The 12,713-nt window shown below is 53.3% G+C and overlaps 1 protein-coding gene across 1 annotated transcript; it reads left to right on the plus strand.

The window, feature by feature from the left end:
- The first annotated feature begins 1,837 nt into the window (after positions 1-1,837).
- DUSP5 (dual specificity phosphatase 5) lies at positions 1,838-12,409 on the plus strand. Its single transcript, XM_069796950.1, has 4 exons — positions 1,838-2,461; positions 6,813-6,955; positions 8,378-8,597; positions 10,772-12,409. The coding sequence occupies exons 1-4, from the start codon at positions 2,068-2,070 to the stop codon at positions 11,170-11,172; spliced, it is 1,158 nt and encodes a 385-aa protein (XP_069653051.1). The 5' UTR covers positions 1,838-2,067; the 3' UTR covers positions 11,173-12,409.
- Positions 12,410-12,713: the final 304 nt, after the last annotated feature.

Below are 12,713 nucleotides of genomic sequence, written 5' to 3' on the forward strand. Positions count from 1 at the left end.
GTTACTGGGGGGCGAGCCCCGAGGGAGCCAGGCTGCTTCTTGGGGAGGAAGAAGCGGGTCCTGAGGCTGGGCGGCAGGAAAGGCAGGTTGCGTTCAGGCGGTGCGGAGGTTTCCTGCGTGAGCGGGAATAAGTGCCTGCGCCCCTGCCCGTGCCAGATTCCCACCTAGTGAAAAATAACGGGCCTGCCCGAGGGATGATGTGAAGGGGTTTTGGCACGGCTGTGGCGATACTTCTCATGGTGGGGATCCTGTTCTGGCAGAGTCGGCGTTGGCACATGAGGACGCCTAACCCAGCCCCGCGGCTCCGGCAGTGCCCAGCTGCCTTCCAGGGTGGGCGCAGAAGAAGGGACAGAGCCGGGCTGCCATGACGGCAGTGGCCAGGTGAAGACAACCCCCACGCTAAGACGCTGTGTGAACATCTGCCCCTACCCACAAGCTATTTCTATTTTTGTTCCGTCTCATACCCTGACTGACTCAGAGGAGGGGAGCGAGGGGGGGCAGATTAGAAGGAGCCAGCCAAGGGGCTGCGGGGGGTTTCAAAGAGGAAGAGGAGGAGGAGAAGGCGCTTCGAAACCAGTAGTTGCTATTCCTTCAATCAGCTTGAACATTTTCCTCCTCGCACAGTCTCTTTCATGCTTCTCTGTTTCAGCTGCAGGCAATTTGAGGCAGGGATGGCACTTCCTGCCTGCTTTTGAGGTGAACATACTTTCAGGGCACCATCAGAATAAATGACACCCTGCTCTTAGACAGCTCCACTGTAATCTGCCCGGGCTCTAATGAGCTTGGCTGAAGCTCATCCTTTTGCTTAACTTCTTCCAGGGATTTCCAGTTCTCTTTTTAGTCACTTTGCAAAACTTATCTACAAGGAAAGGGCAAGTGCCAAATTTCCCAATTTCTGTGCACCTTAGTGTCGTGACTTCTGGACACAGGCGCAGACTGAGGTCCACAGTGTAAGTCTTGCAGGTCCTTGAGGCACAGTCTTGCAGCCTAGAAGTTTGCCACAAGGAAAGGGACATAAGACACCCCCCAACGAGATGTGCCAGCAATTTTTCTGTTGCAGGTGGCCCTCCCATCGCTGACCCCCTCCTCCAGAGCACTCATTAACTCTGCAGAAATGGCATATCTTGCTTTGTCCCAAGCTGTTACTCCTTGTTTTCTCCTTTGCCACCAGGCTATAAAACTTGGGCCAGGTAACCGCATCCTCAGGGGTGTTCCCCTAGCAGCCCACGCTTATCGTTCGGCTACCGGAGCCACCTTGATGCAAACTGCGGCCCAGGCAGGGGACCCAGCTCTTTCCGAGGAGCTGTAGGAGCCGGCAGCTCCCATCCCCTCAGCAGCTGTGCCCTCGCAGGCAGGTGCAGGCAGGCCTGCCCGTGCTCAGGCTTTGCTGGGGGTGAGGACATCCACAGCTAGGGGGAATAAGGGGAACTGAAACCCCCTTTTGCAAGCTGGTGTGAGAAACCCGACCCAGCGCTGCCCTTCCTCCTCCTCCTCCTCCCCCCAGCTCGCTTCCCGGCTCTCCTCGCTGACTGGGGAGGGGGAGCGGTGATGCTGGGATGAGCCTCAGGCCGATGACTAGAGAATTTTTGCGGCGTTTTTCAGCTTCCTCTGCCTCCGAGCCTGACTAACGCTGCCTGCCTGCGCGGCCCCCGCCCGCCGCCGGGGAGGGATGGAGGGAGGCGGGAGGGATGGAGGGAGGCGGGGGGGATCCCCGCCAGGGGGGCGGGGCACCCTGCGGCGTGGGGCGGGGGATGCCCATGTTTGGAAGGCGGGCGCGTCACTCCCCTTATATGGGCAGTGTCGTCAGGGCCCGGCCTCCCATTCATATAAATGCCCGGTGGCGGCGGCCGGGATTCCCTGCCCGGGCTCGGCGCGGTGCCGCGGTGCCTCCGTCCTTCCTTCCCTTCCCTTCCCTCCCGTCCCGTCCCGTCGGCGCCGGCCGAGCCCCTGCGGCCCCGCGCTCCCCCGCGGCTCCTGCACTAGCACCGGGGCTCCCCGGCGGGCACCCTCCTGCCGCTCTTCTCCGCTCCTGCCCCGGCTGCGGCGGGGCGTGAGTCCACGGCCGGCATGAAAGTCACGTCCCTCGACTGCCGCCAGCTGAGGAAGCTCCTGAGGAAGGAGCCCTCCCGCTGCCTGGTGCTGGACTGCCGGCCCTACCTGTCCTACTCGGCCTCCTGCCTCCGCGGCTCGCTCAACGTCAACCTCAACTCGGTGGTGATGCGGCGGGCCCGCGGCGGGGCCGTGCCGCTCCACTTCGTGGTCCCCGACGCGGCGGCCCGCGCCCGGCTGCTGCTGGGCGGCGAGGGGGCGGCGGGGACCGCCCGCCTGGCAGCCGTGGTGGTGCTGGACCAGGGCACGGGGCACTGGCAGAAGCTGAAAAAGGACAGCACGGCCCAGATCGTCCTCAACGCCCTGCTCTCCAGCCTGCCGGAGGCCGGGGCCAGGGTCTGCTTCTTGAAAGGTGAGAGGGGTGACGGGGAAACGGGGGGGAGAGCGGCGCGGATCGACCCTCAAAGCTCCCCGGGTGGCGGCACTGGCGGCGGCCCCGCGGTGCTCCCGTCCCCTCTCCTCCGCCACCACCGCTCCGCAGTTAACCTGATTATTGGCGGAGGGCAGGGAGGTAACGCCGGGATTTCGTTTCTTTTCCACCCACTGGAAATAAATCCCGGATAGACTCTGCGGGCTGAGCCCAAATGCCTTTCCGCTCACCCCCGCCGCGCGTTTAAGAGGCTGATGGAAAGCAAAGAATATTAGGGGAGGAAAAAGTTGCAGATTATCAAAGGGGGGGGGCGAGAGAGATCGCGGCTGGAAAATAAAATCGGCCCGCGGGTAAGAGGAGAGCCGAGGCCACCGCTCGCCGCTCTCAGCCCGGTGACACGGGGCGGCCCGTGTTGGGCGCCCGAACCCGGGGATCGGTGCCCGTTCCTCCACCCGGGGAGGAGAGGTTTATCTCGCCGTCGGGCATATCGAGGCTGGCAGGGGAAACCCATAGCCGAAACTCCGGGGCTTGTCGGGGGACAGAAATACCTTCCCCCCTCCCGCCACACGTGTGTTACAGCCCTTTGATTGCGGTTCTTTGTTTTCCTTCCGTGTAACCCGGGGATAATAAAACGATTAAAAAAAAAAAAAACCAGCAGCCGCCCTTTCTCTGTCCTCCCATCCCTGCCTCCCCTCCATTACTCATGGCAGAGCCTTTGTCCTTTTGCCCTCTCTGTTCTCTCAGCCCCCCCCCGCTCCCCGGTGCCTCCCCGCGGAGGGGAGCAGTGCCCACCCGGGGACGCTCCCACCCGTACCCCGCACACCCGGCTGCCGGGACCGCGGGGCTCCCCGGAGCGGGGCCACGCTGAAGCAGGGGTTCCTGAAGAACCCTTTGCCATACCCTGAGGCCATGGGGAGGCCATAAATGGAGGAGAAAACCAGGCGATGTTTCGTGAATAAACTCTGCCCCTGTGTCCTCACCGGCCAGGGTTAATTCACTTTTATTAAGCCTTTTATCACGCTAATTTTTGTCCCGATGTGCCCAGTTTGTGCCTCCTGTAACGAACAGTGCCTGGAGAACATCCCCGCCAGGGTAGAGGCATCTCCAGCCTGGGTATTGCCTGATACCAAGCGGGAGGGAGACTCCCAGGGCAGTTTGCACCACCATGGCTCTGTCCGGGCACCACCAGTGTGCCCTGGGGTCTGACAGTCTCCCCAAAAAGCACCAATTCTGCTGCTGCAGGGCAGGGATACTTGCACTGTGCTGGGCCAGCCAAATCCTTAGAGACCTCATTAAACTGGAGATGAAGAAACATCTCCAGGGTCATGCTGGGAAGTCTGTGGCAAAGCAGGGGCTGAATTAAGCTCTGCTGACTCTCAGCCTGCTCGTTTAGCCACAAGACCGTCCTTCCCTCCTCGTGTACCAGCCCCATGCTTTGAAGTGGTGGCTGTGGCTGTGGGCAGTTTATCTGGGGTGGGGTTCTGATGTAGGCCCTGCTTTGTGCCTTTTGTGTATTGCAAAGTGTCTTATCTTGAAAGCCTGTCGAATTGAGGCTGACAAGTTTCCCCCTTAGTGGATGAGAAAGTTTCCTCCTTTTCCTGCTACTGTTCCCCTTTGCTTTGCTAGAAGTGCTCTGAGTCGCAGGATCAGGCCCATGAAGTCTGCAGCTCCGTTTCCGATCCCGTGTGGTCCAAGGAGCTGGTGACTCAGTGGGCAGCACTGCTGATTCACCGGGGCCACGGACCCCCAGGAAGCTCTTGTGGTCTGGGGAAAGATCTCTGGGACAGTGGGATTATAAATCATCCTGAAGCACTGGGCACTGATCAGAAGAAAGAGTCCTTCAGGGGTCTGTAGCACCGACCTTGCAAACAATGGGCTGTAAAACCACCAGAAAAAAAAAAAAACCAACCTCCCTGAGGTTCCCCCTTTATAGTCCTGTTCTCCCTAGGTATGGGGGGAGCTGGGAGGAGATGTTGGCTACTTAAGGGCTAAGGTGGTCTGGAAGTCGCAGTGATGAGAGAAGATATGAGCAGGTCACCAAGCATCTTGGGGATCTGGCCCCAGGCAGGGCAGCAAGTGCCGAGCAATTGCATGCCAAGTTGCATGTTCCTTCCCTTGCTTTCTGGCAGCTGTGGGTTGAGAGTGTCACATCTTTCGCCTGTGTAGGTGTAGTTTCATCCTGGGTGAGCTCAGGTCCAGCACGGTGAGAGTGGTTGTGTGGTGGGGGGAAGAGCTTGCAGAAAGATAAAATAACGGATCCTCCCTTGGTGCTGACAAGGATTCTGTTATTTATTGATTAAAACCGAAGTGCAGCCCAGCTTTCTGTGATGAGCAATCTAGTATTTGCAGAAATGACCTCAGGGAAGCTAGGTTGAGTGGGGAAGGGGAAGAGAGGAGATTGCTGGAGGATGGGATGACAAGATGACTCACTTTAAGAATGGCCTGCAAATATCCTGATCCCTAAGGCTTGTAATTAACCATTCACCAGCTGCATGCGTTAGCTGCCCCAGAGACATGAGACATGATGTCTGTTCGAACACACACGCTGATTTGGCTGGGGCAGATTTCTGTGTTCATTCAAGAGTAAAAACAACAATGAAGGGCATAAATGGGGATAATGTCTATTTATATAAACTGGATGTATTTTTTCTATGCGATGGCAGTGGTTGGGGGGCAGGAGGGAGATAAAGTCAGCTATGCAAAACAAGAGGTTTTAAAAGTCCACCCCATGAAGGGCAGGTGGAGATCAGAAGAGCAGATGCATCTGGAGAGCTTCTTGTGTTTGTTTGCTTTTCACACTGCTAGTTGTTAGGGATATAATTTTATCAACCCAGTTGTGGATATAATTTTATCAGCCCCCCCCTTATGGTCTCCACGGTCACTTGGCTGCTTGACCCACTGCCTTGCACTGTGAGCTCTGGGCGAGCTGGCTGAATGTGGCTGGGGAGTAGGAGGAAAGGTGCAGGTGCTGAGTGCCAGTTGACTGCAAAGTCACTCTCCTGCCCTCCGTCATGGAAAACAGACTTTCATCCCGTTGAGCGGGCTTTGGATCGTGCCGGCCTCTTGCAACACGAGGACCCCACGGCAGGACTAAGTGGGCGACAGTAGCACGTCATGAATTTGAGCACACATCTGCTCAAACATTGCAAACAAATGAGACACCGGCGTTACGGGGCTGAAATGTCAGAGGTAGCTGTACCGGGCAGCCCTGGCAGCGAGGGCGGCAGGGGCCCTGCGGCTGCTCAGATATTCAGTGCTTCCTTTGTTTCGAAACCCTTCCTTGTACCGGGGCACCCACACCGACACCGCTTATCAGGGCGGAACAGTTGCAGTTGAATGAATTGCGTCGGAGGGTTTGCTTTCCAAGCCTTGTTTACTTGAGGGCCACGTTCTGAAGGATTATTGAATCTAGCTGTTCAAGAGCTTTCGCCTTTCATTTCTGTTCTGAAAAAGCACGGCTGGCAGACACGTGGCACGCCATTGATGTTTCCAGGCTGCTTCTGCTACCTGACCTGCTCATGTTCATTTTGGAGATTGTGTGCTTCCGTGCAGCGTATTCCAAGCCTGGAAACAGGGCAACAATTTAGCTGACGACAAACTTTGAGTAACAATGTAATAATAGGATTAATTCCTTTTCATTAGCAGTGCACTGAATGAAACGAATACAGTACTTAGCCATGCAGAATAGCTCATGTGGGGCTATTCAGTTGTCAAATGCTGTCACAGGATTTCATTAAGTTTTATAGCTGTTATTTAATAGATTGGTTTCAGTGGGACTGTCTTCGTTACCTTGCTGTCTCGTGCATTGTGGCGGTTAATGGCACAGTTGCAAGCATCTCCGTCTTGTGCTTATGTCCATTCAAAAATGCAAATAACATATTTCTTGTTGTCACAGTGTATATAGTAATGACAGATTTAGAGAGGATGACTCCTGAGTATACAAATCTCGGTCTCTAATGCTGGAAATAGTGCTCATATATAAAACCTGGGGGAGGGAGTTTAGTCCCTGCTGTACTGGAGTTAATGGTTGCTAGACTCAACAGAATTACATTTGCTAACAGTTTTAATGTGGATCCACTGGCTTTTGGCAAGTTAATAATTGTCAGCGGTATCAGAGTTTTTTCTTCGGGTGCCCGAAGCCTTTTAAAGAAACCCATTTCCCCAGGGGAACACTAACCCTCATTAACCCCCCGGGGCCCATCGCTGTGCAGCACTATCCCACTGCACCACAAGTGCCGGAGCTTCATTTCTCCTCCACTTTAATTAAGCCAATTTTTGGAAGCGCAAATGTTCATATCCTTTTTTTTTCTTTTTTCTTTTTTTTCCCCCCTAGGGGGATACGAAACCTTTAACTCGCAATATCCTGAGTGCTGTGTGGATGGAAAACTCATTTCCCCGGAGAGGACTGAGGCGGAGAGAAACCTCGCCAGCCACTGTGAGAAGCAGAGTGCCAACCACAAACCCGCTTACGACCAGGTGTGTGTCATGACCTTTCCTTGGGTCTTCTCCCTCCTGCCACCGGGCTCTGTTGGAGGCTGGCAGGGTGCCGGTGGCCCTCGCGCCGGCGTGGGCTGTCAATAAGTTGTCACGGTCCAGGCTGGCAGCCTGTGCGTGGAATAAGATGCCCTGTGTGTGCTGCTGCTCAACATCGCCTCTGTCCAGCTTCAAAATTAGGCGACTGCAGGAGGAGAAACACCCTGTCGAGCCCCCAAACCTGTATTTGTGACCCATCTTTATCACACAGCCAGGGAGCATGTGATCTGAATGTCCCTCTTCCTTCCTTCCTCACGGAAATCCCTCTACCAGGAGAGATGCTGGGGAAGGGAGGGAGCTTAAACTTTTGCTGTGACATCTGGGAACATGCCTCCTCTGAGACCCTGGGAGCGATCTGAGGCTGGCAGAGGGGGCCGGGGGCCACGGGGCCGCTTCTGCGAAGAGGCAGTGGCTCTCGAGAGCCGCCCTCGGGCAGGGGGAGCGGGGTTTCCACGGGGGAAGTCGCCTCACGCCTGCCCGGCTCGGGGAACACGCGTGCTCCGAGATGTCACCCTGCGGTCGGGTGCTTCCGCCGGGGCGTGTGTTTCCTGGGGCTGGGGGGAGCCCCCAGGCGATGCCCCTCTGCTCCCCCGGGAGCACCTCCTGCCCCAGGCTCCATCCCACCGCCCCAGGCAGCTCCTGGCTGTCCCGGTATGTGTGGGACCTGCCAGGTGGGCAGCTCGGGGTGGGGGGTGGAAAGCCCTGTTTCTCACAGCCGGGGGCTGGCGGCAGCTCTTGCGCATCATGGAAAGTTACCTGTGATCTCCGAAACCCTTGTGTCAGGCGGTGGCTTTTTTTTCTTTCGCGGTCTCATCACCCAGCCTTCGCTTGTGCTGAGGAAGGAGGAACCGAGATGACATCTCGGAGCAGGTGACGTGGCAGGTGCTGCACCCCAGGGAGGTGCAGGAGGACGGGGAGCCTTGCTCCTGCTTTTTTGCTTTGCTTCACCTTTGGAGGTGTGAGCAGAGGAGCTGAGCCTCTTCCTCTGTCCTCCTCTTCCTTCCTGCTCGGACGTGGCTCCCCGCCTTGTCCGTATTTTGGTAAAGCCTCAGAGGGAATGGGCCTCACATATGAAAGTGCTTCGTGTGCGTCCCGAGGGGCAGCACTTGAAAGAAAGCCAGGAATGTCCTGCACGCAAGTGGGCTAGATCTGACTTTGTACCTCACAGATGTGGATAAGAAAATTAAAACCTTTTTCCTGCGTGGGCTTTGCCAGCACAGTGATTCACTGGACAGCAGTGCTGGGGTCCAAAAATGCCAGGGAGGGAGGGAATGGGCACCCACGCAGGCTCCTGTGGCTCTCTTGGGTATCGGGACTCAAATACCCTTGAAAAGGAATTACATGTTTCTGCTCCTTCTCTTCCAGGGCGGTCCAGTCGAAATCCTGCCTTTTCTCTACCTTGGTAGTGCCTATCACGCTTCCAAGTGTGAGTTTCTTGCCAACCTGCACATCACGGCCCTGCTCAACGTCTCCAGGAAAAGCTCAGAGTCCTTCAAAGACCAGTATTGCTACAAGTGGATCCCAGTGGAGGACAGTCACACAGCGGACATCAGCTCACACTTCCAGGAAGCCATTGACTTCATCGGTAAGTCCAAATTAACAAATTTCCAGATCTTCATGTATTTTAAATTCATTTATTTTAAAATACATATTAGTGGGAAGGACACGTTATTTTCTGTATGTTCCCAGATGTCACAGCAAAAGTTTAAGCTCCCTCCCTTCCCCAGCATCCCTCCTGGTAGAGGGATTTCCGTGAGGAAGGAAGGAAGACGGACATTCAGAACAAGGTCTCTGTCCTTCTCTCCAGGCTGGGAGGCTGAGGAAGGAAAATGCCTCCTCGACTGCCGTCAGGCAGACGAGGCGGGTGAGCTGGTTAGCTTTATTTTCTTTTCAAAGCAAGCATAGGTGTAACTTCAGCATGGCAGGGAGCAAGGAAGTATGGTTGAATAACACCAAAATCTATTGATTTTTGTAAATGAAAGAAACATATTGGTTCCGTGGACTTGCATGCCAGACCCTGTAAAAGCCAGGTGAAGCAGAGTCCGATTACTGCCTCGCTGTGCTGAGATATCCCAAAGCTGGGGCCTTAGAAGTCCAGTGTCTCCCTTTACCATAGACCTTTTTCCATTTCTCCTTTTGCTCATGTCGGTATCTCGCCCTTTAATCAAATAGCCCAATGCAAAATAGGGAGGCCTTTAGAATACTTTGGGCCATCCTCTCCCAAATCTTCCTGCTTCAAGCTGGGTAGGTGAGCAGCACACCAGCCATGCCAGGTAGCACAAGGGAGAGACTCGCCTCCCTGAGAGGCACAGGGTGGTTTAGTGGGGTGGAGCAGCCTGAGCCTGGGTGGAGATGGTGTTGAAATCGGTGCTGTTGCTCTCCAGGAACATTCAAGAGAGAAACAGAATAAAAACCCAGTTGCAGACTCGCTGGACTCATTGCTCAGCTGAGTTCAAGTCCTTCGACAATGCAGGCAGAATTACAAAAACGTGATCTGAGGGTGCCCTCTGAGCCCTTCCCCTCCCTGGTAAGGGACTTCTCGCACCTTTCAGGGAAATGCTAATGCAGGGCACTATTCTGTCCCATCCCCAACCCCTTCTGACAGTTGTTGAGTCACTTGGAAATTCTGCAGATTTTGAGGATGACTTTAGTTTTCACTTTCTTTTAAAATTGGGCGTGTGGTATAGATGCTGGGGATGACTCAAATCCATGTCTTCCTTATTTTGTGCCATAGTTAAATATAACCGGTCGTGGTGGCACCAGTCCCCAGGCAGACAATAGAAGACAGGCAAATGATAACTTGCTCAACTCTGCGTTGTTTCACTAAGCACTACACTCAGTGCAGTTATCCATAAATTGGAGCTTGAACATATTGCTCAAGGCAATAGAGCAGAGAACATCTATTTTTGAACTGTATTTTTGTGTGGAAAGGCTTATTTTAAGCACATTCTCTTTAATCTAATAACAAACATTGTGTTGTGTGAGTAACCACAGTGGCTCCTGTTGTGTAAAATGGGTGCTTTGCATAAGCCTTTTATATCCTGACTTAAGTCCAAGCATCCTTTAACCAGGCTGTAATTAGCAACTGCCTACCAGTCCTTGTGTGCTTTGTGGTGAGGCTGCAGGGAGCAAGCTCAGCCTCTCCACCCAAGGGTACCCACCACAGCTCAGCTCCTGGTGCCGCTGTTTGCTGCTAACTGGCCAAACAGGGAGCTAGGTTCGGACTTTAAAGAAAAGTCCTGTTTTTCCAGCAAAGCTGATGAGAGGAAGGCAGCCCTGCACCTTTTGAAAGACCTGATGGTGGGAGGGCTGGCCAGGCTGTGCTTGGGTCAGCACTTCGAGCCGCAGGCAGAGAAATGCAGGTACAGCAGAGAAATGCAGGTACAGCAAACACAAGCATTGCCCAGATACCTGATCTCTGTCTCGCAATGCTCTGCAAAGTCAGTTGTTCCAAAAGAGAAATAGGCATGTGGGAAGGAGACAGGGAAGGAATCTCTGAAAAAATGCAGAAGGAACCAAATCAAGATCCACAAATTCTGAAACCAAGTGTCATCTGCAGCTCAGCTCCATCTCCGGCTAGGTTTTGTCCCCCTTCTCTTTTAACCTCCATGTTACCCTTAGTACCCAACAGAAGAGCAAGCCTCTCTTTGCTGGTGGACTGGCTGTGTGCCATGCTCCACCTCCAGCACTGGGTGCATGTCGCAGTGTCCTCCCCATCCCCAATGACAACTGACATCTGTAATGACTTTTTTTCCCTAGATTATGTCAGACGAACGGGGGGCAAGATTCTGGTGCACTGTGAAGCGGGGATTTCACGCTCTCCCACCATCTGCATGGCGTATCTCATGAAGACGAAGAAGCTCCGCCTAGAGGAAGCCTTCGATTACATCAAGCAGCGCCGAAGCCTGATCTCACCAAACTTTGGCTTCATGGGCCAGTTGCTACAATATGAGTCAGAGATCTTGTCTTCCACTCCCAACCCCGCCGTTGCCTCGTGCAAAAGAGAAGCTGCATCATTCTTTGCAGAAGAACTGACATTAGGCAAAAGCTTTGAAGGCTCATGTTTCGCCTTTCCTACCTCAGTGTTGAGTTCTGTGCCCATCCACTCTCCCGTCCACCAGCTGAAACTCAGCCCGATGACGGCATCTTCGTCCTGCTGAATGCCCTGGGGAGACTGGAGCTGGTGTGGTCCTCTGATCCTAACTGTGACCCCAACAAGAACATTTCATGAACGTGCAATAGAGAAACCTCATTGACTTAGTGTGGGATGGAGTGGTTGTCGTGGGTCATACTTCCTGTATGCTGTGACTGTAAGACGCAAATGCTCTAAGTGTGGCAGGTTTTCTGAACTTCTATTGTCCTTTTTTAAAAAAAGAAAAAGTGCTTTTTTAGGTTTTTATCCACAGAGCGTGCACCCACTACTGTATTTCCAGATTCCTGGGGAGCAATGAGAAATCCATTTAGTATGTTCTCGGTTCCCATCTCCTTCCCTTCTTATTTTTTAAAAGACCCTTATTTAAAGTTTCAAGCAATAAACAGCAGCAGTGGGGAAGAAAGCAAAATGAAAAGCACCACTCTGCAACTACAGAGGTGGTGGGAGTGAATATTCATTCTGCTTTTTCTCCGGCTTTCCTCCTCCCCTCTCCTGTGTCATGTTTCAGGCAGCAAAGGGCTGGGGTGGCGGGAGGGAGCTCCTTTCCCAGGACACTGTTGCACAACCAGGTGAAAATCCTCTCCTGCTCCAGCCTCAGAAGTGTCAGGTATTGACCACAGTGTAACTGGATACCAAACCAGACCGTGGATCCATTCAGGTGTGACATTTCCTGTACTTCTGCATTTGCCTTTGTACTGGATGTGCTTTTAACTAAAGCAGGGGACTTAACCAAAGCTATCAGGCTACCCTGCTGAGCTATTATCCTCCCATCTGTTATTTAAGAACAGCCCTAGAATACTTGAATGTCTCCACAATCCTCATCCAAGTTACTTCCCATCAGATAACACTGTAACTGCTGGATTTTACACCAAATAACCTGACAAGCTTGGCTCCAAGCCAACTCTTCCTTTATCCCTTCCCAAGTGTTCCCAATGTGTACCGTGTGTGGTCAAGTGGTCTTGTTCAGTGTTAAGTGGCTTGCTTAGCGAGTGTGGTCACCTCTAGTCAGCCTTTGTCCCCAAAAACCAGTTTCTCTCTCGCTGGTATTGGCTTCTGTGTCTGCAAGGAGTCCTGAACGAGCCGCTCTCTTTGTCTGTTGACCTTTTTACTTTTTTAAATATGTAATATGTATGGGAAATGGCAATAATTTCCAGGAGATCTCGTGAATGTGAAAGAAAACCTGCAATGTTTTTTATGGAGTGTAAAAAATAATAAAGGAAAAAAAAAAAAGCCAGGAAAAGAAAGCTGTTTGTTGTACTTGGAGTGAGCTGCAAAAGTGCTCTGGCAGAGCTCCGTGGCAGGAGAGGTCACCTGAGAAAAACGCCATGGCCCGAAAGAGGTGTAAGGAGGTAGAAGAGAAGGGTAAGCATCACTGGGCTCTGTACTGAAAGCCTCCAAGGTGCAGCTCTACAGACGGGAGAAGGTGAGGGGGAGGATTGTTTTAAACAGAATGACATGAGTCACAGTGGCGTCACTTCCCAGCAGCCAGGCAGGCACTTCTGTTTTGATTCACGCATGTTTTATATAAGATTTGCCATCTTGCTGAAG

This window comes from Haliaeetus albicilla, chromosome 11, assembly GCF_947461875.1.
Source record: "Haliaeetus albicilla chromosome 11, bHalAlb1.1, whole genome shotgun sequence".
In the NCBI taxonomy this organism is placed as follows: Eukaryota; Metazoa; Chordata; class Aves; order Accipitriformes; family Accipitridae; genus Haliaeetus; species Haliaeetus albicilla.